The sequence below is a fragment of the Mustela erminea genome, chromosome 14 (assembly GCF_009829155.1).
Source record: "Mustela erminea isolate mMusErm1 chromosome 14, mMusErm1.Pri, whole genome shotgun sequence".
Lineage (NCBI taxonomy): Eukaryota > Metazoa > Chordata > Mammalia > Carnivora > Mustelidae > Mustela > Mustela erminea.
Window position 1 is genome coordinate 60,907,419 of NC_045627.1, and position 26,109 is coordinate 60,933,527.

General features: G+C 45.0%; 1 protein-coding gene across 2 annotated transcripts in view; it reads right to left on the reverse strand.

Moving 5' to 3' along the window:
- TLL2 (tolloid like 2) overlaps positions 1-26,109 on the reverse strand; it is a 118,039-nt gene that overhangs the window by 56,936 nt on the left and 34,994 nt on the right. For both annotated transcript variants that reach the window (XM_032313404.1, XM_032313403.1), the window contains one exon: positions 12,353-12,430. In XM_032313404.1, the coding sequence (XP_032169295.1) occupies positions 12,353-12,430 (78 nt within the window). The remainder of the gene's footprint in view (positions 1-12,352; positions 12,431-26,109) is intronic.

The window sequence follows — 26,109 nt, forward strand, 5'->3', positions numbered from 1 at the left end:
TAATCATTTTGAGTTAATTTTTATATATGGTGTGAGGTAGGGGTCTAGTTTTATTCTTTTGCCTGTGAATATCTAGTGTTTCCAGCATCATTTGTTGAAAAGATTAGTTTTTCCCCTATAGAACTGTCTTGGCACTCTTGTAACAAATCAGTTAGCCATCCTCTTCTGGCTTCTTGAGTTGAACGTTCGGCACATAATTTTCAATTTTTCTTATATTCTACTGTTGATATTTTTAGGCTAAAATTTCTCTGAGTTCCTCTTTAGCAGTATTCTATCATTTGACATGTATATGTCAATGTTAGACATTGATATATTCTGTTAGCTCCATTTAGACTTTCTTCTTTGATCTTTTAGTTATTTAGAAGTGTGATTTTTAAAATTCCTAAATATTTGTTTCTCTGTGGGTGTTACTGATTTCTAACATTGCTTTGTGTTCCAAGGATCCATTCTCCACGGTGGGGGTCAGTAAACTTTTTCTGAAAAAGAACAATAGTAAATATTTGAAGTTTTGTAGTTAATACATTCTCTGTTGCAACCAACCAGCTCTGCCACTGTAGTGTGACAGCAGCCATAAACAATATGTAAATGAATGGGTATGGCTGTGTTCCAATAACAGCTTATTTGCAAAAACAGATGGTAGGTTGGATTTGGCCTCCTGGCTGTAGATGACTAGCCTATGCTCCAAGGTTATCAATTCTTTGGTATTCTGAATCTTCGTTTGCAGCCCAGTACGTGATTGGTTTTTATAAATGTCCCAAATGTCCTTGGATAATGTGTATTCATTTCTATAATTGATGGTTAAAGGATGCTACATATGTTATTCACATATTCTACCTACAACTATTTTGGCTCCTTGGTGTATCAGTTACTGAGAAAAGTGCCTTAAACAACTCTGACAACTAACATTGTGGACTGCTATTTTCTCCTTTATTCTTAATTTCTGCTTTGCATTGTTCAAGACTATGTTGTTTAAGTAATACAAGTGAAGGACTGTTAAATGTTCCCAGTTGAATTATTTAAATGTTCCCAGTAAATTATTTCTTTCATCATTAATGACCCTCTTTATCTGTAATACTGTTTATCCATAATAAAGATTATTTTGGCTGATATGAATATTACTATGCCAGTTAAATTTTGATTACTGTTTGCCTCATAGAGCTTTTTCCCACTCATTTATTTTTGATCTTTTTATGTAATTATGTTTTTTTAAATGAGTCATTCAACAGGCATTATTCTGTGAGTAAATTACACTTCCCACAACAATAACACAAACTTTGCAATGGTCTTATGGTTGAGATTCAATTTTTTAATTATATGAAATAGTTTTTGTAAATTGAAATTTTTATTGATATACTTATAGATTCACATGCAGTTGTAAGAAATAATAGAGAGATTTTGTGTACCCTGTACTCCATTTCTCCCAATAGTAACATTTTATAAAACTATAGTACAATATCACAACTGGGATATGGACATTACTGTACTCCACTGATTGCATTCAGATTTCCCCAGCATCATGTATACTTGTGTGTGTGTGTGTGTGTGTGTGTAGTTGTATGGAATTTTATCACATGTATTGGTTTGTTTACCACACTTTCAAGATACTGACCGTTGCATTAAAATAAGAATCCTTCATGTTGGCATTTTATAATCCTATCCACATCCTTGGCCCTCTCCTCTCTATATTCCTGCCCCTTTACTCTCGTCCATCCCTAAACTCTCAACCACTAATCTGTTCTCCATTTAGAAAATTTTTCATTTGAAGAATATTACATAAATGGAATTTAACAGTGTATCACCTTTGGGAATTGGCTTTTCTTATTTGGCACAATTCCTTGGAGATTCATGAGGGTTGTTTTATGTATCAATAGTTTCCTTCTATTGCTGAGTCATATTCCATGGTATTCAGGTACCACCACTTGTTTTAACCATTCACCTGCGAAAGGATATCTGGGCTGTTTCTTGGTATTACAAATAAAGCTGCTATGAACATTCGTATACAAGTTTTTGTGTGGAAATAAACTTTTATTTCTCTGAGATAAATACCCAAGAGTGGAATTGCTGGATTGGTAGTTGATGGTAAATGAGTTGATTTCTGGGTTCTGTATTGTGTTCCATTGAACTATGTGTTTATCCCTCTGCTAAGAGGACATGGTCTTGATTACTGCAGTTATATAGTAAGCCTTAGTAACTCCCATTTTAGACTTCTTTTCTATGACTGTTTTAGTTATGTTTCCATATAGAGTCTATGGCTGTCCATGTAGATTTTAGAATAAAGTTGTCTCTGCCTACAAAAAGAAATGCTGGGATTTTGATAGGAAATACATTAAAACAATAGATCAATTTAGAGATAATTTTATCTTTACCATACTCAGTCTTCCAATCCCTGGACATACTATGTCTCTGCATTCATGTAGGTCTTTCTTGATTTCTTTCATCAGTCTTGTGTGATTTTTAGTGTATAAATATTGTACATGTTTTTTAAAAATGTATAGGAATTTCATTTTCTTTGGGTACTTATAAATTGTATTGTGTTTTAAATTTTTATTTCTGCATAATTATTCTTAGTATATAGAAATGTAAGCAATTTGGGGGTTTGGGCCTTGTATCTGCCATGCTAAATTCACTTACTAGTTCTAAGGTTTTTTTGTTTTCTTTTGTTTTTGTTTTTGTTTTAAGATTTTATGTATTTATTTGACAGAGCTCACAGTAGGCAGAGAGGCAGGCAGAGAGAGAGAGAGGGAAGCAGGCTCCCTGCTGAGCAGAGAGCCCTATGCGGGACTCAATCCCAGGACCCTGAGATCATGACCTGAGCCGAAGGCAGTGGCTTAATCCACTGAGCCATCCAGGCACCCTAAGTTTTGTTTTGTTTTGGTTTGGTTTTTTTAGATTCATTAGGATCATCTACATAGCAAACAAGTCATTTGGAAATAGAAACAGTTTTATTTTTTCCGTTCTGATTTTCATGCCTTTAATTTATTTTTCTTGTGTCAATGCAGTGTCTGTAACTTCCAAAACTATGTTGAATAAGAGTATGACAGCAGACGTCTTTGCCTTGTTCCTGGTTTTAGGGGAAGTAGTCAGTCTTTCACTATAAAGTAAGATGTAAGCTGTAGGTTTTTACTTTGTTTCATTTGTTTTTATTTTTTTTTTTAAGATCTTATTTATTTGAAAGAGAGAGCAAGCAAAAGAGAACATAAGCAGACTACCCACTGAACAGGGAGTGTAGTGTGGAACTTGATTCCGGGACTCTGGGATCGTGATGTGAGCTGAAGGCAGATGGTTAACCAACTGAGCTACCTAGGTGCCCAGCTATAGGTTTTAGGCAGATGCTCATTATCAAGTTAAGATTATTTCTCTCTATTCTTAACTTGCTGTGTTTTTATTATAAATGTTAGATTTTGTTAAATGCTTTTTTTTTTTCATTTAAATGCTCAGTTGATGTGATCATGGGATTTTTTTTTTTTTTTTTTTAGTTTATTGATATGGTAAGGTTACACTGATTGATTTTCAAATGTCAAACCAGCCTTGCATATCTGGAATAAATTCCACTTGATCATGGTGTATAATTATTTTTTACATGTGGATGGTTTTGATTTGATATTTTGTTGAGGATTTTTGCATATAATTATAATTACATTTTAAGTATATCTGTTATGAACACCAAATATCTACATTTTTTCTTGTTGTTCAACCCAAGAATCTCTCTTTTAACAGATGAATTATAGTTATTTTATAACTGACATACCTGGCATTATTTCCGTCCTCGTGTGTGTGTGTGCATTATTTGCTATTTTTTTTCTTTGCTTCTTTGTTTCTCCTTGACCGCTTTTGTAGAAATAAGATATTTTCTGTATTTAGTTTTTATTTCCATTATCTCCTTTCTAGTCTTTAGCATTGATTCTAATTTTTAACATTTAAACTGGACTTAAGAAAGTACAAAGAATTCACAAACTACACGATAGACCTGAAGAAATCAGAATCTCCATTCTCATTCTGAGAATAGAAGGATCTTAAGGCATTTTAATTTACAAAGAGACCTTTTGCTGTTTCACATTACTGTTTACTTGCTTTTAAGACCCCAAATAAATTGCTATTTACCAATGATTTGTTTTTAAGACAGATTTATATCTGCCTTCATATTTACCATTTCCTTCCTTACTGCTACTTCTTGCATTCCAAATCTCCTTCCTAGAAATGCATTTTTTATTATTCTTTGATGATGACAATAAACTCTCAATTTATTTTATCCTCAATCTATTTCATCTTCACTCAGTTTGTTTTATCCACACTCTAGAAATTAAGTCTAGCTGGGAATGTACAAAATCCCAAGTTGACAGATGTTTTTCTTCAAAGACAGTATTCCAGTATACTTCAGTCTTCATTATTAACAACAGGAGATATCCTTATAGTTTGATGGTCATTTCTTCACCTGTTATCAGTCTTATCCTTTGTTCTGTTCTCCTTCTTTTGTTTTTTTGTCTTTCTCAGCATGATTATAATTGTCTAAATATGGATTTATATGAATTCTCTGCTTGAGACCCAGTACAATTCTTCCTTCAACCGTGGAATATCCTAATTCCTCATCTGTTTGACCACTGCCTCTTCTTTCCCAATATCCCTATGAAATTTCTCTCATTTTCAAGAATTTCTACTAATTATGTGCTTAACAGTCTCACTTTACCCATTGTGTCTCTTTCCCTTCTTCCATATTTTCTTTGTCTCTCAATGGTGAAATTTGTGTGGTTTCCTCAGATCTATTTTCTACTTCACTAATTCTCTCTTCATTTGTGTTCAATATACTATCCAATTTCAGTTTCAACAATATATTTATCATTTCTAAAAGCCCTAATGGCTTCTAAATCTGTCATTTCTTTTTTCCTCTCTACTATAGTTTCAAATTCTTCCATTGGTTCCTTTGTTATATATACTTATTTAATCTCCTTCAGATTGTCCTATTATTCTTATATCTCTGGGTACCAATTCTCCAATTTATTGTCTCTGCTGATTCTCCTCAATGGATTAACTTTTTGTGTTCCTAATGTTTTTATTTAAATCTCATTTTTATGGGAGATCATTCCTTTCTAAAAGAGCCCCATATGCCATCAATTATGACTGTGAGCCTTTTTTTTTTTTTTTTTTGGTGCTGTGGGGATTTTAGGGTCCTAGATCAGTTTTTACGTTATTTCTAAGTTTAGGGTTTCCATATTTAGGAAATGTAATTTGAGAACTTATACCAACATGGGGAACAGGATTTCAGATTCAGTTTCTCATAGATGATATATTTTTACCCACACTTAGAGCCTAGGAAAGAGAACAAGATTTCTTGCCACTCCTCTTAACCATTGGGCAGAATTTTTTTTTTACTCTCTCTCTTTTTTAATGAGTATGAAGCCCTTTGAGGGTGTGCATTGTTTATGCAATATCTCGTGCTTCACATGGACCAAGGCCATCTCTCCTGTATTTATAGGCATGAAGACACCAGCCCCCGTCCCCCAAATCTTAGCCCAATTTGAATGCCCTCTACACATTCTTGCCACCATCTGAAGCTTAATTCTGTGGATTTGTGTTCCCTCTTCTCTTCTAATCATGGAAATTTCTCTTTCTATCCTTTGTTCTTAACTCTGTATCTTTTATTTGGGATGTTGGGAAGGTTATATATTATTTTCAGCAGTTCTGTTTTTGTATGGGGGTTCCTAATAATTCAGTTGGTCATACGAACAAGAAGCCTGTCATGTAATACCTTTTAAACATGAAAATAATTGTTTTACTGGTAAAATTTCTAGATCAGAAGTCACACACTTGCAACTTTTGGGATAAACCCAACTCACAGATGTGCTTTGGTTGGCCTGGACACTTTTGGCCCACAATATGGGTTTTTTGGTTTTTTTTTGGTTGTTGTTGTTGTTTTAATATCACTTTAGAAGCCAACTTTTACAAATCAAGGGATTTCACATCAGGATCCAGATTTTCTAGTTTTTCTTTAAAGACAGAAAGATGTGGCAACACTGGGCCCACGTTCCCTCAATCATTTACAACCCCTTTGAGTTCAGTAGTACCTGCTCACCATAGGTACAGCATAGGTTGTCCTGGTTGTGGGAGCCTCTCCCCCACTTCCCACTGTCCTATATAGTCCACACACACCCCCGCCACATTACCTGCTGGGCCTTTGCAGCTATGCCAACACCAGACAACAAATTGCATCCAAATGCATTCAAATGTGAGTTGCCCCCATCAGCGGGGAAGCTCCCCAGGGAGGGCACCCATCCCGGCAGGCCTGCTCAGTACTCCAGGCACACCCAGAACAGCGCCTACTTGCTGGTAAGTATGTACCGCTTTTGCAGTCTGAATGAATTAATTAAAGAATGGAAGAGTTATTCTAAAAATAAACAGCCCAACAGTCCAAACAATTCCGTGGCGGAAACACCTCCAAAATGTTGGCAGCCCTAAGGCCCTTAATGTTTAAACCCTGAGAATCATCATGTCTGAAGTAATCACAGGCAGCGATGTAGCAAGTGGAAGTTTATTATTCATTTCCCAGAGGGTTTTCAACAAGTCTCTTAATTTTCTTCTGCCGCCAACTCTCCTTTGGAGAATGGGCAGAAATAGTCCCCTAGTCGAGGGACCAGCGCTGAGACAGCCCATGTTTCTCAGACAAGCTGGGCTGCGTCCGCACGTGGGCCGCTCTGGCAAGGGCTGGGCTGCGGCCGAGTCAGCGTGGGAAAATCTGAAGTGCACCTGGAAGGAGACGGGGCTGTAATTTCCAGAGATGGGTTATTGAATGACAGCTTCCCCCCTCGGTCCAGTGAGAAATTTAATTTGCCGAGGACTCAACACAGGAAGCATTTGCCGATTAAAAATATGTCTAAACAGATGTTCTGCTGAGCCTGGAAGAAGGATCTTAATGCAACTGTCATTATTGGATTTTCTTGGATTACTACTATCTGGAATCAGAGTCCACAGAGAAGGATGTAATTATTGATTATGGCCAAGAGTCCTACATTTGAAGAGGAGCTCAGGGGCATCTGAAAGGATTTAACACGCTGCGGGGGAAGGCAGGGGGTGCTGGGGGATAAAGTCCATTTAAATTCTCTGGCTCGGGGAGCAGACCCTGTCCTCTGCGGCCACAGATCTTCAAGGTTCCATCTCCAGCGGAAGGCACAGGCGTGTCATAAACAGGACTAGGCCCACCCCAGCCTTCTCAAGTGAGGCACTGGGAATTTTCCATGATTTGACTGGTCAGCCCCACACTGGGAGCAAACATCCTGAGAGTCCAGCCGTCCACAACACCCCCCCACCCCAGGGTGGTGGGCAACATAGCAGCTGGCCTGCGAACCTGGAGAGGCTCCTCCTCCCTGAGGAGGCCCTCCGTGAAAGTGGAGACTGAATTATTCTCCATGACAGTTTTCGAACCTGGCTGCACATGTGAATCGGCTGGGGAGCTTTTTAAAAATTCTGGTGTCCGCCCCCTACCCCGAGATTGCCACTCAATCAAACAAGAGTGGAACCCAGGCATGATAGTTTTTAAAGCTCCCAGGTAGTTCCAAAGCACAGCGACGTTTGAGAACCATAGATAAGGTTAAGAGCAGGGGATTGTTTAGGGTCTGGAGAGGCTTGGGTTCAAGATAAATGCTGCCATTTGCTACTTGTGTGGCCTTGGGTAAGACACTCTTCTTGCCTTCGGAATCTTCCTTCCTGCCGCATGCTGGTGTTGTGGTTACTGAACCAGGTAATGAATGTCAAACGCCCGCCATGGTGAGGGTTCCAAGCGAGCTTCAGTAATCGCTAGCCAGGTCTGCATTTGGGGACGGGCTAGAAAGAATGCCTAAAATTAGGTTCAGTGGTAACACCCATTACTGACATTAGTGACATTCAGGGGTTTGCGTGCTGGGCAGTGCTTTGTAAGTGCCAACAGGGCAAACAAGATTCCACTGTGATTTCCTGCAGCACAAAGCCCTTAGGAACTGTTACTGGGAGTGAAAGGTCCATTCTCATCTATGAAGATGGTTCTGGAAATCGGGCTCTATCATAACAGTCAACAGCTTCATTGGAGGAGCAGTTACACACTCCATTTCATTAATCCCATTAGCAGCCCTGAAATGCAGGCTGAGCGCTCATCTCCAGGGGAGGGAGACTCCTCGGACCAAACGGTCTGCCAGGGGGATGCTGAGTGAGCAATTCTCTGAGCCGCCCCCCACCTCCCCGCCCTTCCCAGAGCTGGGAGCACAAATCCCTGCCGTCAGGGCTGAGGGGAGCCACATAATGCCAGGAAATAAGCCTGCTGCTGAAGCCAGGGGGCCGTGGTGGGGAGGGGGCTTCCCTCAGATCCTTTCTCCTGCTTGGGCGGTCTCTTTTTCTGGGGGTGTTGGGAGGGGATCGGGTTGTGATGAAAGGGGAATCTGAGATTGACACAACTTGTCTTATCTTTAATTCAAACAAAACAAGCAGCACCCACGCTGGCGCCTGACAGGGCCCTGGAGAGATGAATCGGATGGAGGGACAGGCTAGAACGGCCTGCCTGCGGCTCACCTCTGAGGGTGCCAAGGGTCTCCTTCCCCATCAGGCTTGCCCGAGATGCTTAAAGATGTGTCCGTCTGCTGCTGCAATACGGTGTGGAGAAACTTGGCCTAGCCTTGACTCTCGTTCAAAAAAAACCGGGGTCACTGGACGGTCTGCAGACTAGGATTTAGCCCACTATAGGGATGTGAGGCATGGTGGCTAGGGCAGTGCTTTCACTGTCCTCCTTAAAAAGCCCAAGGAGATCTCGTGTTTCTGTGCAGGTGCCAGGCACAAGGCAACCTACCAGAGGCGGCATGGTAATGAGCTGCGGCAGCCATATTCCTTCCGGTCTCCCTTAATTGTGTTTCTGTGCAGCTGCTGCACAGCTGTGGAATCCCAGTCCAGAGGTGGAGGGTGTCCTTCCTGGGCTGCATAACATTATTCTTGGAGGTGGAGGTAAAGAGGAAAAAGTGGAGAAGCTACAGTCACTGAGTACCTCTTAAATTCCAGACACCTGGCTATGCACTTTGCATAAATATTTCTAATTCTCTCCAAACCTCATGTGAACACTTACCTGAGGTCCTAACTACTAAGTGGCTAAGCTGAAGTACAAACCCACGTGCGTCTGATGGTCCAAGTTTATTTGGTTGGGTCATTTTACACCAACAAAGGAGGCAATACTATGAACCCTGACCCTGTCCATTGCTGGTGGGCAGGTAAGAGGCAGTGAGAGAAGGCTGGAGTTGGTCTCTAAGCATGGCCACAGCTCTCCTCTCCGTGAGCTCATGATGCTATTCGCATTAAGGGGTGGAATCTCTTTTCTTCCTCTTGAAGCTGAGCAGCCCTTTTGGCTTGTCTGACCAATAGACTATGGCAGAAGGAGCATTCTGGGTACTCTTGAGTTCAGGCCTTAAAGAGACTGGTGGCTTCTGGCTCTTCCCTCTGAGAAGCCAGCCGCCATATTGTAAAAAATGGCAAGTTAGACAGCTAATGAAAACCCATGTGGCGAGAAGAGCCACATGGAGGCCCATGTGACTACAGCTTTTTTTTTGGACCACCCAGGCCAGCCCAGGCCAGCTGCTAGATGAATGCAGTCAAGTGAGTGACCCAGCTGATGTCAGCCAAAGAAACACTCCACGGAATCCAGTCAACCCACAGGATCGTGAAAGATAACAAATCACTGTCTGAAGTCACTAAGATTGGGAGTGGTTTTAGGCAACGATACGTCACTTAGGAAGGAAAAATCAGGTGTAGCATCTACATTACTGCGGTGCTAGCAAACCCCTCTAGTTTCGGTCCCACCTCCTAGGCTCCATTGTCGGCACAATGTGCTGGTCATCCGTGGCCAAATCAGAGTGCCATGGAGATTACGAGATGTCTGGGGAATCTGAGAAAGCACAAGTCAAAATACTTTGAAAAAGCAAAGCAGGAAACCACAGATTTTCAAGGAAGCCCTGCACATGGTCCCAGCAACATGCTATGAGAGGGAGAAACAAATGTACGTTTGACAAAGGAGGGGGTGCGACGTGGGAGCTGATGGATCTGCCTTTGTCTGAAAGAGGCCAAACTGGTAAGTGGGGAGGATCAGCAACCCAACAGAAAAATGGGCAAAGACAGGAAGAGGCAGATCACAGAAGTGCACCCCTATGTCACTGGCAAAGGCAGGAAAAGAGGCTGGGAGTCAGCAGCAGGCAGGGAAATCCAAATTCAGTAATAATAAACTCCTATTTACATTATCAAAAACAGAGAGCACGTAGTGCTGGAGAGGATGGGGTGAGAGGGGCACACTCACAAGTCACTCTGGAAATGTGAGCAGCTTTAAGCCCACTCCAGGAACACCTGTTAAAAACACCCCAAATGTGTAGGATTTAGGTTTGGGAACGTCTACTGTGGCATTGCTCGTGATGGCAAAAACTTGACAGGGAGTGAATGTTAATAGATAAGGGAACCATTGGCTCAATTATGGCCCATCCACGCCAGGAATATTTTGCAAAATATTCAGAAGAATAAACCGAAGTTATCACCAGTGCGTTATTCAGGGGTTTTCCCATGACATACTGCTGAGTGAGAAAAGCAGGATTCATAAAAAGCACGTATCGAATAGGATCCCGTTTTGTAAAATGATGAAGCTTATATTTGCACGTGTGTTTACATCCCTACAGAAGTGTCTGTGTGAACACACGTGCATGGAGGAAAATACGAAGGGTGCCCACAGAAGCATCGGCCGGGGTTACTTGGGGAAGGGCAGAGGAGCGAGATGTGGGGAAGAGAAGGAAGGAAGGTAGCCCAATTAAAGGGAAACGAATTTAAAAAAAAATTAAGAAAGGATATGATGGTACCGTTACACGTATGCATTTGTGTGAAATGACATATATGCATATGTATGTATAAAATACAAAATAGCATTCATTAAAGCGAAAACATAAAGCAAATAATGATTTCTACTTTATCCCTAAATAGGCATCCTTGAAAACAAGGATTCTGGCATGTAAAAATTATTCCTTTTGACAGGGCCAGTGGTGGGATGGATAACGCATCTGACTGTAGATCAGAAGATTCTAAGAAATTATTTCTTTTGACACTGTGTGTCAACTCTACTTCAATAAACAAAATTTATTCCCTCTGCCCTGCATTTATTTTATGTAGAAGAAGCATCATCGGCAGCAGCGAGCCCGGATTCCTGCAGGGTGCTGGCCAGACAGAAGCCCACCCAGCAGCTTCTCTCAGCCAGCATGGCTTCTGAGCGGGAAAAACTCCTCCACATGGAGATGCTTCCAGTGAGACGCCCTCCTCTCAACCCCGGGAAGGCGCACACGTGTGAGCGTCAGTATGTAGACAGACAGACTTCCAGGCAGGCACCTGCTGATGAGTGTCCCTGCCCACAGGCGGGCACAACCTCACCAGCCCCCTCCCCCAGCAGCTCGCAAGGTCTCTGGGCTACACCTTCTCCACAGCTCCCATCCTAGCTTTATTTTCCCTCCTTGCCTCCCACGCCCACTTGTTCTTGTTCTTGTTCAGATGTCTAGTCCCCAAAGCCCCATGATCCCTCCTGTCAGCCCCTGGGGGTTGCAACTCACAAGCTAAGCAGCGGTGAGAAAGGTCAAAGCCAGACTGAAGACCATTCCGTCCCTAAGTAGCCAAACACCACCCTCAGCCAGTCCGTCCTCAACAAAAGCACACACTCCCCTGTGCCCAGAGACTTTGTGCTCCTAGTCCACTAAGATAGCAAGTAAAAAGTGGAATAAGAGGTTCTCAAAGCTGGGGCACCTGGGTGGTTCAGTTGGTGAAGCATCTGCCGTCCATTCAGGTCGTGATCTCAGAGTCCTGGGATCGAGCCCCGGATCGGACTCCCTGCTCAGCAGAGTCTGCTTTTCCCTCTCCTTCTGCCCCTCTGCCTGCTCATGCGCATGCTCTCTCTCGTTCACTCTCAAATAAAAAAAATTTTTAGACCACAGTTAACGTTAGGTTACGTACACCTCACAACAAAGGTAATCCGCTTGGTAGCTAAACACTTTAGACCACAGTTAACGTTAGGTTACGCACACCTCACGACAAAGGTAAAAAAATTTTTAAGAGGTGTGCAAAGCCAGGGGCAGGGGGAAAAGGGGAGTGACTTCTTAGTGGCTGTGGGGTCTCCTTTGGGGTGATGAAAATTTTATGGAACAAAAATTTTTCTGGAATGAAATAGTGGGATGGTCATACAACACTGTGAATGCACTTAATGTCGCTAAGTTATGCACATTAAAATGGTTAAAATGGAAATTTTATATTATGTGAAATTTATCACAGCTGAAATGGGAAAAAATAAATAAATAAGTAAAAGACCCAAAGGCCTGGGAGGGCCTTACATTACCCTTGCTAGCTTCCTCACTGCTGGTGTTGGCAGCTGTTGCATTCTCCCAGCCCTCAGATGGCTGTTCCTCCAGTCCACCTAAAGGAACGAGAAAGAAAAGTGAGGATGCATCAACCTTCTTTGTAGGAGCACCAGGAGCTCGGGAGCAAACTTGATCCCCTGGGGGATGACCAGGATCCCTGGCAGAGCAGGAAAGATTTGACAACACGGGTTGATTGAGAGCCCATCACGGGCGGGGCACCGTTCTAGATGCTAGGGCGGAAAAGAACCCGCTTTTTCATACCACGCACATAATTCACCAGTTAGAAATGTATTACTCTCCTCCGTCAGTTCAAGAGTACTTGGAGTCAAATATACAAAGTTAGGAGGCAAATCCCAAAGTCAACCTGGAAGTCAGCTTCCTTGCACTTACCCCCCCATTAGGAAGCCCGCATCGCATGTAAACAGGACACCAGCTTCTGAATGCAGCGAGGAGCCTCAACACTGCTTTTAAATACGTGATGTGGTCAGCTACTGCCTTGGCTTAAGTAGGCATTTGGGTTTTCTCTTTGGGGTGAATCTCATTTTAGAAATTGTTCTGTTGACTTTATATATCAGACTCTGCAAACACGGCCTCGGTCAAGGACAGGCATGCTTGTCTTTATTTGCGAGTAGCCCTTGTGCATAAACCTGGTTCACATCTGTCCCCACCAGGAAGGTGGCCAATCAGCCATGAGTGTTAGACCTACGGTGAGCTGGACCTGTGTGCGGTTCCAGGAGCCGGAGGACTCAGCAGTGAGCTAAGACAGATGGGTCAAATGGGTAGCGGGACGAGAAACGCAAGGTAAGAGAACAAAAGGACAAAGTCATTGTGGGTTCCGAAAATCTGAAGATTGGATGCAGGATAAGGTAGAGTGCTCAAAAGGGGCCTTCCCTGACCATGGACGCAGAGGTCTGGGCCAGGACCAGGAAAGAATCTGGACTGGGAATGAGCTTGCCCCACGGAGGGGCTCATCGTGGTAGGCAAGGGGGAACCAGGCAGCGAGGGAGGCCAGATCCACAGGGATATGAGGAATATAGTTGCATGCAGGGAAGCAGGGAGCCTGATGGATTAGATACGAGGGACTGAGAGAGGTCCCCAGTGACTCCCACATTTGGGGGTTGAACAACTGGGTGGGCTGTGACACCAGGGAGCAGATCTGAGGACAGAGCCCATGTCCAGAAGAGACTATTGTACATATGAAACCACATCCAAGCACCTACAGTATAATCAACTTATACAAAAATAATTTCTTGCATCTGTTTAGAAATCTGCAGCTTACAGAGCTGTTTCTCCCTCATTAAACATTCTGTGGCAGAGGGAGTGTAACCCCATTTTACAGAGGAGAAAATCAAGTCACAAAATGAGTGGCCCAGGGTCGTGCTCAGGACGCCGTCTCCCGGTCAGAAGCCTGAGGATCTTCCCCGTGCTCCACAGCCCACAGGCTTCCAGCAATGCTCAAGGTAAGGTCCCAAACAGGTGACCCAATGACCTGGCGCGGCACAACCCGGGGAGCCGGCCCTGAGGCCCCGCAGCCGGGCCTCCACCACACAGCCCGCCTCTTTCCCTCTCCTGCCGGCGACCCTGGCGGCGGACCAGGCGCGCGCTGACATTTTTGCGGGCCTTCATCCTGCTCGTTCTGTGGCCTCTCTGGCCAACTCGGAATCCGCTCACACACTCCCTGCAGCTGCCGGGGGGTTGGCTGCCAGCTCCCAGCCCTCTGGGTATTCTTCCAGCTGCGGTATCATTTCCTCTCGGGCTGAAGGTCAGGGGAAATCCCGATGGTATGAAAATCACAGGCCGGCAGAGGAATGTGGCATGTGAGGAGCAAGGGGGAGCCTGAAGCCAGAGCTCCGGGACTAGCTCCGTCTCTGCTGCGTAACTGCGGCTAAGACCTTGGGCGTTTGTATTTTTCATCTGTCAAATGGGCTGTTTGTTTTGAAGACCAAATGAGGTAATGGGTTTGTTTAGGCACTAACTCATTCAACAAATATTTATCCAACACCTGCTACAGGCCAGATGCTGTTTCTGCTGCTCAGGATACAACACAGAACAAACTCTACCCTGACCTCATGGAAATTATATTCTGATGGAAGGGAGGGGAGAAAACAATAAGCAAATAGGCGACTAAATATTTAAGTCAGTTGCTGAGAGGCGCTACAAAGAAAATAAATGAGGGTGGGGGGAAAAAAGGAAGTCTAGGGTTAAGGGGTTACTGTTTCGTGGGAGACGGAAAAGCAGAAACCTGGAGAGTGTGAAGGAGAGAGTCTACCGAAGACTGGGGAAGAACATTTCAAACTGGGAAAAACAAGGAGTGCAAAGGCCCTGGGGTGGGAGTGCGGGCTTGGTGGTAGGGAGGAGGTATGACTGGAATGGAGCAGATGAGAGACAGTAGTAGGTAGTGTGGCCAGAGGGCAGTGGAGAGTCTGGAGGGTTAGCTTGTGTGGTGCCATTTCCAGGATTTGGCTTTTATTCCGAGGGATCCAGGCGAGAGCCAGAGAACACGAGAGGGCTCTGGAACTGCACCAGTTTGAATGTGACCAGGGTTACTAGCAGTGGACAGGAGAGGACTCAGAGGCTGGCTTTTGGAAGGAAACTCCACACAGCAGCAGCCCCGCAGAGAAGGTCGGTCAGTTTAGATGTGCTTGGCCCCTGCGAAAGGGGTGGAGGGAGGCGAACAAACGAAAGCTGAAGGACCCCCGGGCACAGCCTGGGTTCAGGGTTAGCTGTAGGCTGTGGCTGAGGGAGCAGAGGCCAGGAGAGACAGAGATTCAGCTCTGCAGTGGGCAGAGGAGGGCCGGGGTGGAGGACTTCTGACCCACTCGGCCCCCTGGTGCTCAGAGCTATAAAAGGAGCTCGAGCTCTGATGTTGAGGCAAGAACGGGCCCCCTAGTAGCTAGAGGTGGGGAAGGATCAGTGTTTACCAAGTCCAGTGATGGAGCCGAACACGCACTAAGAATAGGGCTGAATGCCCTCCTTGTATTGTGTTTAATGATTGTCGCCTCACAAAGACACAATGACAAAACAGCCATAACCATCCGCATTTTCCAGGGAGGACACAAGGCTCCAAAAGGTGAATCGACTTGCCTGTCTCGAGGGAACAGAGATGGTTAGCAAGGGAGATGGATGAAGGGGTGGGGGGTGTCTTATCCGACCCTCCAAATCTTTACTCCTTCCCCTCAGCTTCGGGACCAGAAAGAACAAGTGCAGTGCCAGGGTCGCTCTCCCTGATGAAACCCTTCCTGAGGCTCCCCACTGCCCTTGGGATGAGTTCTAATTCCCTGAGGCCTCTCCTGCCTGGTGCCCTGGGGCTTCCTGCTACTTCCCTGCTGTCCTACTCAGCACCCATTCTCACCTATAGCACCTTCATTTCTATTTTCCTCAGCCACACCCACCTCTCCGCTGGCCGGATCCTAGTGGTGCTTTAAATTTCCGCCGGGACACCACTTCCTCTAAGACACTGTCCCACAGTTCTTCCCAGGTTAGCAGCACTCTGTGTGCTCGTGCAGGGCTCGGGCTGATTCACGTCCCAAACCGCAAGGTGTGGACCTCTCCTGTCCATTCAGAGGATCCTTCAGTTTGGTTTCTAGTTTTTAGCATCTTGATGAAAGGGCCCTTGTCTTGTCCAACAATGAACACTGCGCCCGGCAGATAGCTGACACTCAGTAAAATACGGGATGGACGGATGAATGGACTGATGGACGGATGGACGAGTCAGGTAGACAGTTCTTAAAAAGATAACTCAATCTTTTCTAACTCAGCCTAACAGATGGAACAAATGGTTTTCATCAGCTTTTATGGAGAAAGGGAAGCAGATATTCTTGGGACAATGGTTCTCAACCTTCACTGCAATTTGGGATCACCTGGGAAGCTTTTTAGACAAACAAGCACAGAGGCCGGGACCCACCCATTCAGAGGTTCTTATTGAATCAGTCTGGGCCTGGGCTGGGCCTCAGGATTTTCAAAAGCTCCTGAGGGGAGTCTAAGGTACAGCCAAGCTTGTGATTCTCGACTCAGAGAACCTGTAAGAGGAAGCCTTATCTTAAATTTTCTTACAACTAAACTCTTCCTTCCCAAGCTCCCCAGGAATGAAGATGTGGAGCTGGAAACACATCAAACACTAAACAACAACAACAACAACAACAAAACTCCTTTCTCACATCTGTATCAATGAAAAATGTTGCTCTCTTCCAGTAAAAGCTAGCAAGTGAGTAAGGCAGGTATGACAGTGGCTGGAACAGCAGCCCCAGGCACCATGGAACAGGAAGAAAAATATAGCCTGCCCGAGACAAAGATTGGGGACAAGGGCGGAGGGAGCATTCAGGGTGTGGGGCTATATTTTTCCTTGGGTGTAACTGCAAGACAAAAAATATTTGAAAAAAAAATACATATATACGCCCGTATTTGATCTTTGGTTAATTACTCTTCGGTGAGAGGCTATGCAGAGACCTTGTAGATTTCATTAGTCACAGGGGCTTATTCAAACGTCTCCTTTGCATAAGAAACCCAGGCTTACAGCTGGTCTCTGGGAAAGAATGCCCTCCAGGCCTTGAAAAGAGAGCTACAGGGCTGTTCACGCTCTCACTGAAACACAGCAGAGGTCAACGGCCCGTGATGCATGGGGCCAGGCTGAAATGTTTCTATCCAGCATTTGCAATTCAATCCCACAGTTTCCTTTATAGAACAATTCACTAAATTCAGAGTTGTTCTTTTTTCTAATTCACCATATAATTCACCTCCCAAGTTCAATTAAGAAGCAATCTGTTAGCAACTTTGGGAGCAAGCTGCTTTTCTTTGGGAAAGCCCAATTTTCTTCCGCTCCCAACAAAAAGTAGCTTAATTATATGCATCATACGAGACATTGATGTATACACAACACTCCTCCACCATAATTAATGAAATATTAACTATATACATCCAAAGACATCTAAGCAAAAAGAGATGGGCTCTTCCAAAGCCCAGGAGGACAGAGCCTTGTCCCAAAGATCAATACTGATCATTTGAATATATGTTCATGCATAATGACTATGAATTAATATTCATTAATATGGTTTTATAGACAAAACTTGATATCAGTTATTCCTTCTATCCCTCATTCATAGAATCTAACATTACGTAGTCCTTGGTTTTCTTAAACACAAGAATAACTATGATTTTAAAATTTTTTTATTTTTTATTAACATATAATGTATTATTAGCCCAGGGGTACAGGTCTGTGAATCGCCAGGTTTACACACTTCACAGCACTCACCATAGCACACACCTTCCCCAATGTCCATAACCCAAACCACCTTCTCCCTACCCACCTCCCCCCAGCAACCCTCAGTTTGTTTTGTGAGATTAAGAATCTCTTATGGTTTGTCTCCCTCCCTATCCCATCTTGTTTCATTTTTTTCCTTCCCTAACCCCCAAACCCCCCAGGTTGCCTCTCAAATTCTTCATATCAGGGAGATCATATGATAATTGTCTTTCTCTGATTGACTTATTTCGCTAAGCATAATATCCTCTAGTTCCATCCAGGTCGTTGCAAATGGCAAGATTTCATTTCTTTTGATGGCTGCATAGTATTCCATTGTATATATATACCACCTCTTCTTTATCCATTCATCTGTTGATGGACATCTAGATTCTTTCCATAGTTTGGCTATTGTGGACATTGCTGCTATAAACATTCGGGTGCATGTGCCCCTTCGGATCACTACATTTGTATCTTTAGGGTAAATACCCAGTAGTGCGATTGCTGGCTCATAGGGTAGCTCTATTTTCAACTTTCTGAGGAACCTCTATGCTGAATAACTATCATTTTTAAAGTGTTGATTATTTGCAGGTGCTATACAGACGTAAATCAATTTAATCCTCAAGCCAACCCTTTGAGGTAGGTATCATTCCCATTTAATATGCAGGGTAACTGAGGCTTAGGGCAGTTAAGATATCATTGGACACACACAGCCATTGGGTAGAAAGGTTGAGATTCTCTCCAGACACTCTGGTGTCAAATGCTTTAATATACATCACACACTGAAGTAACCCTGCCAGGCAACCTATACTCTCCATTTACTGACTTTTATTTCGTTTAAAAAAAAAAATTTATTTGAGAGAGAATGTGAGCTAAAGAACACAAACAGGGGTAGCAGCAGAGGGAAAGGGAGAAGCAGATTCCCCACTTAGAAGGGAGCCTGACATGGGGTTTGATCTCAGGACCCCAGAATCACGACAGGAGCCAAGGCAGATGCTTAACCGACTGAGCCACCTGGGCATCCCCTCCATTTACTCACTTTTAATACACCTGTATTTACAGCTATGACGCACCAGAGGTGGGTAAATCTATCATGAAACTGCTTTGCTTTACTCTAATAATAATAATTTAAAAATCTCTAGCACAAGATCCTAAAAATTGCTTTATTACTAGTCTCTTCAATAAATCCTGGTTGAGGGTCTGCTTTGGGCCACACGGGGCTGGGCTCCTAAAGACAGGACAACCAGGGCATGCCTTTATGGGGCCTTCATGGTTCTCGTGCAAAGCATAAAAATCAACAATAAACAATGACATCATTCCACGGAGGGATGAAGCACTTTGAAGAAATCAGAACAGTTTTATGAAAGAGCAATGGGGGATGAGAGCCCAGGGATGGCATTTGAGCTGAGACCCAGACTCTCCTCCATCTGGGGAGAGCACTCCAGCGAAAAAACAAAACCAAAACACAACCAAAGCAGAAACTAGCAAACAAAAATCCAGCAAGTAAAACTGAGTCTTGCTGGCTGGAGCCAGGGCTGAGAGCAGGCAGCATGGCAGGAGGGCCTGAGGAATGCATGGCCAGCTCCTGTAAGCCTTTCTGATCCTCACAACCATGCCTTAAACAGTCTTAATTTACCATGCCCTTTGGTCAGATGTAATATGCACAGCAATCCCATGAGTAAGTAACATTATTCCTCTTTTACAGAAGAGAAAACAGAGGGTCAGCAGTAAGTTGTTGGAGTTCACCCAGCGGCTAAGTGATGGGATCTGCATTACTGGTCTGGCCCATCTGACTCCAGAACCCGTGTTCCTCTGCCCTCTAGCCCACACCTGTGTGAGTGTGGTCTGAGTGAACATCTCAGGCCAGGCTGACAGATGACATAGCTGCCCACCTCCGTCAGTGTAAGAAACACCTGCTCGGCGGAGGTTTTCATTATTCATTAGATTAAAAAAGGGGGGGGCCAAGACCCCTTAACAGGTTGATTTGGGAATGAACTAGTCAACCAACCACTATGGTAATCAATGTGCAATCCTCAGCAATTTGGTGCCAAGTAAATTTTATATCTATGCCAGATTTCAAATGCTACAGAAGGGAAAGGGAAAATGAGTTAAAAGATCATTGCCAGCTTTCGTTAATGAAATGATTTAATATCAGCAAGTGTATAATAAAAAGGGAATTCTTATACACTGCTGGTGGGGCAAGAATATAAATTGGTAACATTTATGAGGTAATTTAGCAAGATGTATCAAAACAGGCAGTAAAATGACTTTGACCCAAGAATATGACTTCTGGATATGGGCACAAAGGAACTGATTGACAATAAAGACAAAGACTGTTTCATCTCCACATTTTTACAATAAAGACTGTGCTAACTACACCCCCAATGGGGGGGGTAGTAAAATGAATTACTATGTAATGGAACACTATGTAACCTCAAAAACTGTTTTAGAAGAGAGTTTACCACGTGGGAAAAATGTTCATATTGTAAATCAAAAAACAGGTAAGGAAATAATGCTCAGGGTGATTCCAATAGAACTGGGTATGATCCCATCTCTCCTGGAAAAGCATCACAAAAAAGATGGCGGAGAAAAGACTGGGATGGAAATACCCACAAGGCTCATCGTGATGATCTCTGGTCGGTGACGTCTGGGTGAATTTTATTTTCCTACATACCTTTTGAAATTTCCAAATTGTGATTACTTTTATAATCAGGAAACAAAGGGATCCCCACCCAAAAAGAGCTAGATTATAGCACACACTTGGTTATGACATGTGCTCTGACTTTGTCATACACATTTGCACACACACGTGCGTATACACATGTATGCACACACACACACACACACACACACAGAGGCGGCTGCCAGGAAAACCCTTCTCTGCTGGGAACAGGGAACATAGTTGCAAGAAACAGAGCTGTGTTTCTGCAGATGGAAATGTTGTGGGCCTGTGGTATTTTCTGCTTTTCTGTTCTGACCATGGAAGGAAAAAGTCATGAGTCCGCACCTTGGCAAGATGGAAGGCAAGGAAAACTCATGGCTGAGGAGTGAGAGGGCCAGTCAGAACCTTCTTCCCTCAGGTAGTGCTAGGTACTCGATTCCCAGATCCGGCCCTCCCTTCTCCAGCCAGTCACCTGGCTCCCACCCGTGTTAGAGCACTGGCTGATGAGGCCTCAGGACTTGCTTGGCTCCAGGGGCCAGCTCATGGACGGCTTCTTCATCACGCAAATTAGAGCTGCTCTCTTTCCAGAGCCTCTAGCCAGACAGCCACTCGGCTTGGCATTGGACCCTCCTCCTACCCTGAATGCCGGCTCCTGCGTTTTTCCTGGTCCCTGATTGTTGTTAGAATGAGGCCAGACCTTTAGCCTAGGTGTGATCTCAAAGTGCTCGCTGCTGCTCACCTGGCTTCAAGCCTCCAGTGTTCTCCTGAGCCTGGGCTCTGGGGACTCTCACACACGTGGCCCAAGGCCTTTCACACCCAGCCTGGCCTTGGCTTCTCCGAAGGCTGTTTCCATCATTTATTGCTGCAGAGCAAACTATCCCTCTCAACAGAGTGGCTTAAAATCATCATTTTATGCTTGCTTCTGAGTCTGTGGGCCAGGAATTGGGGGCAGAGAACCAGTGGCGTTGGCTTGTCTGCTCCACAGCATCTGGGGCCTTAGCGGGGAGAATTCAGAGGGCTGGGGGAGGACTGCACATGGCTCGTGTGCAGCTGCATGTCTGGGGACTCGGCTCTCTTCCATGTGGCCTCTATTTCCAGTCCTCTTGGGCTTCCTAACAGCATGGCTCTCCTGGACTTCCTATGGGCAGGATGCTTCCAAGAGGCAGCATTCCAAAACGATACGTCCCAGTGTGCCACTGCTTTGTACAAGCCCCTGCTTCCATCACGCTCTCTAGGGTTCTACTGGCCAAGCAGGTCCCACATCGGAGCCCAGGGTCTCAGAGGGAGAGGACAGTACCAGGGAACAGCAGTGCCTGGGGAGGTCTGTCAGGCAGCACGAACGTAACAGCCTACCTCCCGCCTACCTGATCTCTGTTTGCCTGAGGTTCCGGGAAATCGGGGTGGGGGGGGGGGTTGCAAGATGAGCCTGCAGCGTAAGTGCCAGGGCCAGAGGGCTTCGGATACAGCCTTTACTTCACCACATCCTAGCTGTGTGAACTTGAACAAGTCATTGAACGCTTTGCTCTTTCAGATTCCTCATCCATAAAGTGAGGGTAAGAGGATTCACCTCCTAGGGTTGTTATGAAGATTAAGAGAGCGAATACACGCAAGGCATAGAACAAGGCTGGCCCCAAACCAGCACTCAGAGTTAGCTACTCCCACGATTACTATGATCACCATTGACTCTAAGTCATCCTCAGTCACACAGCCAGAAAGAGGCAAAACTCAGATGCAATCCCAGGCTCCAGTGAGGCTTTTATAACATGGGGTGATTTGGGGGCTTCTCCCATGCATAGATTTCTAGAAGCTTCTGAAGGGGTGCTTCTAAAGCAGGGAGTGGTCAGGTGTGTCAGTGGTGGGGCACTAGAGAGACACGGGGGTAAAAATTCAGATGATCAACAAGGATCTTGGTTTTGTGCTTGTGTGTTAACTGCCTGCCTCCATGACACCCTCTAAAACACCAGCTCCATCTTCCATGATGCATCCCAGGCCTGGGATGGTCCTGGCAGACAGGGAGGGAGGGAGGCAAGGGAGGCCAGAGGACATGGAGTTGGGACTCCAAAGAAGAAGTGAAGACATCCTCAAGCAGGCAGACCATAGCAATGGAGAGGAGGGTGCTTAGGTGAGCTCGTTAGGTGATGGCACTCCAAACACTGCTATGTTTGGGGCACAGATGGCTAAGAGAAGCAGGTAGAGGAAAGCCCAAGTCCGGTCTGAGATGTGATCAAGGCACTCCCTTCCACAGTCATCATGCCAAAATAGGCCATTGGAGAGGAACGTTTCAGATGACCCAACAGAATAGTCAACGCAAGAGACCTGGGGTAACTTTAACAGGAAATGTGTCTAACTGCACTGGGAGAATTACATACTTTGTTGCAATCTGTAAAGATAATAGTAAGTGAGGAAGAATAATTCTATGTTCCTGGACGGAGTGAGTAAATGATATAAATGGGTCAGTTTCTCCAAAGGAAGTTAAGAATTTAATGCAAACATGATGCAAATTCTAAGAAGATTTTCCTGGGGTCCTCTTAGATTTTTGTAGAAATGTGATTCCTAGACTCACCTAGAAGAATAAACAAGTGAGATTATCTAAGACTTTAAAAAAACAACAACAACAACAACAAAACCCAGAGCAAGGGCGATGAGGAATAACACAGCCCATCAAATGTTAAACACACGAAGAAACTAACATGACAAGACACATAAGTGAATGGAACACAAAACACACACTACATGATAAAGGAAAATATCGCCAAACCACCAGGAAAGAATATGCGGTAGACGGTGTTGAGCTTATTATTTAGAAATTAGGGGGAAGGGTATCGAACCTACCCTCAGAGAAAACCCAAATGGATAGAAAGAGTGAAGTGTAAACAAACCAACCATAGGAAAACATTAGAAAAAATATTATTTCCCAAAGTTATAGAAGGAAAAATTTTATATGTTCATTAGCATAAGAAAAAGAAAAATTTGGTTTGACACATTCAACTTTAAAAACTTTCAAACATTTGTGTATCAGAAAGATAAATGCCTTAAATTGGAAACAAATCACCCAGACAGGGGAAGATGTCTAGACTGACGGTGACAGTGGGTACAATCCTTATTATACAAATAGTTCAAGCAACTCAATGAGAAAAACTCTGTATCCAGTAGACATTGGATAAAGGAAGTTGGTGAACACGCCACAGAAGAAAAATCTAACCGGTAGGTAATTATACAGACGTTTACCCCCGAGAAATGAAAATAAAAGCAAAATGAGATATCATTTTCCCAACAATTTAAGTGGCAAAGTAATGAGGTTAATGGTAACAATTATGCTGCGTCTGGGGGAAATGGAATTTTCCCTTTGTGAAGAGTTGTTCATGCAGCCACTTCGGTGAACATCACAGGACTAGGTACTAGGAACACACAGACACATGCTAGTTCACAGAGCTCACTGCCCCGCCTGGCAGGAAAGGAAGAGATCAGGGCATGCGGGGGCTTCCCAGAGAAGGGGTGGAAGAGTTTGAGGGAAAGGAGGATGGTAAGGGGCAAAGACATTGCTGGCCATGGGGCGGGGAAGAGGACAGCCTATGGGGGGACACTTCAGCCCAAGTCCCACCAGAGTGTGCTCCCAATGCATCATCCCAACTTCTCTCCCTCACCTGCCATGTCCCACCAGCCCACCAGCCACCCCGCACCACTCCATTCTCCCTGCCAAGCTCCCCCTGAATGACAGCATTCAACCTCTGCCTTCCCCCCGTAGCGCACAATCCTTCCAGCTACAGCCCTCGTCAAAATACCCAGGCCCAGCTCTGCCTCCTCCAGGAAGTATCCCCTCCTCCATGCTTTATGACCTCTCCTTTTCGTGACACATGCTTAACAAATACGTCCATCCAAGTTGAACGGGACGGGACTAGCGAATGTTGGCATGCGTTATCCCAACCAATATTCACTGCACCTGCAGGGGGTGAGGATTTGCTATTGTTGTCCCCATTTACAGGTGAGGAAACCAAGTTCCCGAGATGTAAAGTACTTGATCTGGGTCAGCAGCCGGCATGCAGCAGAGCTGGGAGGTCTAACCCCCAGCTCTTGGTCTTTGCCTCTGGGCTCTGTCCCTTACTGTGTGACAGGAGCAGCGAATGAAGGGGAAACCCCAGAGGCTGAAGAAAGGGTTACCTAGACACCAGGGGTAGGAGTCTCACTGCGCAGTAAGAAGTTCAGAAGAGGCACATGTGTGTCCTCATAGAACAATCTAAACAGAGGTTAATGTGACTAGGGTTTTTCTAGGTGAAGGCATTTGTCGGTGAAGTATAATGGCCCCTTTGCTTCAGAGCAGGTTAATATCTACTAATGGTTCCATCTCACTGATTCACTACGGCACAAAGACCCTGTTCTGATGCCAGGGCATTTGCTGGGCCATAAAACATGCCCTCCAAGGCCCTGAGTGTGCCCTGTCTGCCCTTTCCTGTGTTTCTTCCTCAGTGCCATGCAGAGCCCCAGACAGGGCACGCTGTATTGCAAGGAGGTGCCAGAGACTGAAAGTTCAAGAAAAGAGTCTCCAAAAGAAAGATCTTCTTTCACATTGCCAGGCAACAGCTGAAGCTCTGGGACACTCCTTCCTTGGTGGAGAAGAGAGAAGCGACATGATCAATGCCACGAGAGCTGATTTGGGGCCCAAGGATGGTGTCCTTTACCCACTGGCCAGTATGCAAACTCAGATGTTAGCTGGGGGGCCAGGCAAGCAACACATCAGAGTGCAAGAGCCTAGCCTGGAGAGATGAAGAGGGCTAGTGGGGTCTGTGGCAAGCCACAGAGCGCGTGCTCCTCCGCAGGTCAACCCATCCTTATGCAACTCCATTGATTGTTGCCACGTGGAAATTCTGGATCAGCGTGGCCAGATCTCCCAACTTTTCAAGAGAAGCCAGAGTTAGTTCCGGATTTTTATGAGAAATCTGATTTTTTTCAAATGTTGGCAGCAAGTTTAAAAATGTGAGCACTACAAAACAAACAAAACACATCTGCAGACCAGATTTGGCTGGTGGGCTGAAGGCTTAGGACCTCTGGGCAGCTGAGTGAATGGGAAAGCCATGCCTCTAGGGGGTGCCAACGTCAGAAGAGACGGGAGCTCCTTCCTCGGGCAATGGCAGCCCAGGTCTAGGGGTGCAGGAGGGCAGCAGAGAACCTGGGAAGCAGAAAGCAAGAAGTAGCGGAAGCGAATTAGAAGCTCAGTGCCAAGGCCAGCTGGGGCTTTTCACTCACTGTTTGCGGGCAAACAAGCTCATTAAAGGACACCGAAGAGAAATAAGATGACCAGAACACAGGAGGAGAATTCCCTGGCAGCTCCGCCACCATCATCACCTCCTCTCCCTGGACCTCCTTGGAAACCACAGAAATAATGACCTGCAGACCTCGCTATAAACTGCCCCCAGAGAAATGGGATTTTGCGCCGGCCATCCTGCACATCAGCCACAGGTTAGCACAATGCAGGGGAAACAGGAGTCTCATCACAAACACACTGGCAGGACCGCCAGCTGCCCCTGAGGCTGCATCTGCAGCTCTCTGGGCCCACCCACTTGTCACTAGTGCTTGGTGGCTTTGCCGTGGGAGACCGTCTCGGCTCTCTTGACCTCTCTCCTGCCCATTGTTGTGTGTTGCTGTTTTCTAAGAAAGGATGTAGGGAGGTCACAGCCAGGTTTCTGCCCATGCCTAAGGGAGCCCACTGGAGCATCTCAGGTTCGATACAATTTGAGCAGAACATTCTGAAGTTCCAGGAGTCATCAGCTGAAGGAGGAGCCAAAGGTCCTGTGGTTCTCTAAGCAGCGGTGCATGCAGCAGAGAGCACACATTAAGTCTCCATA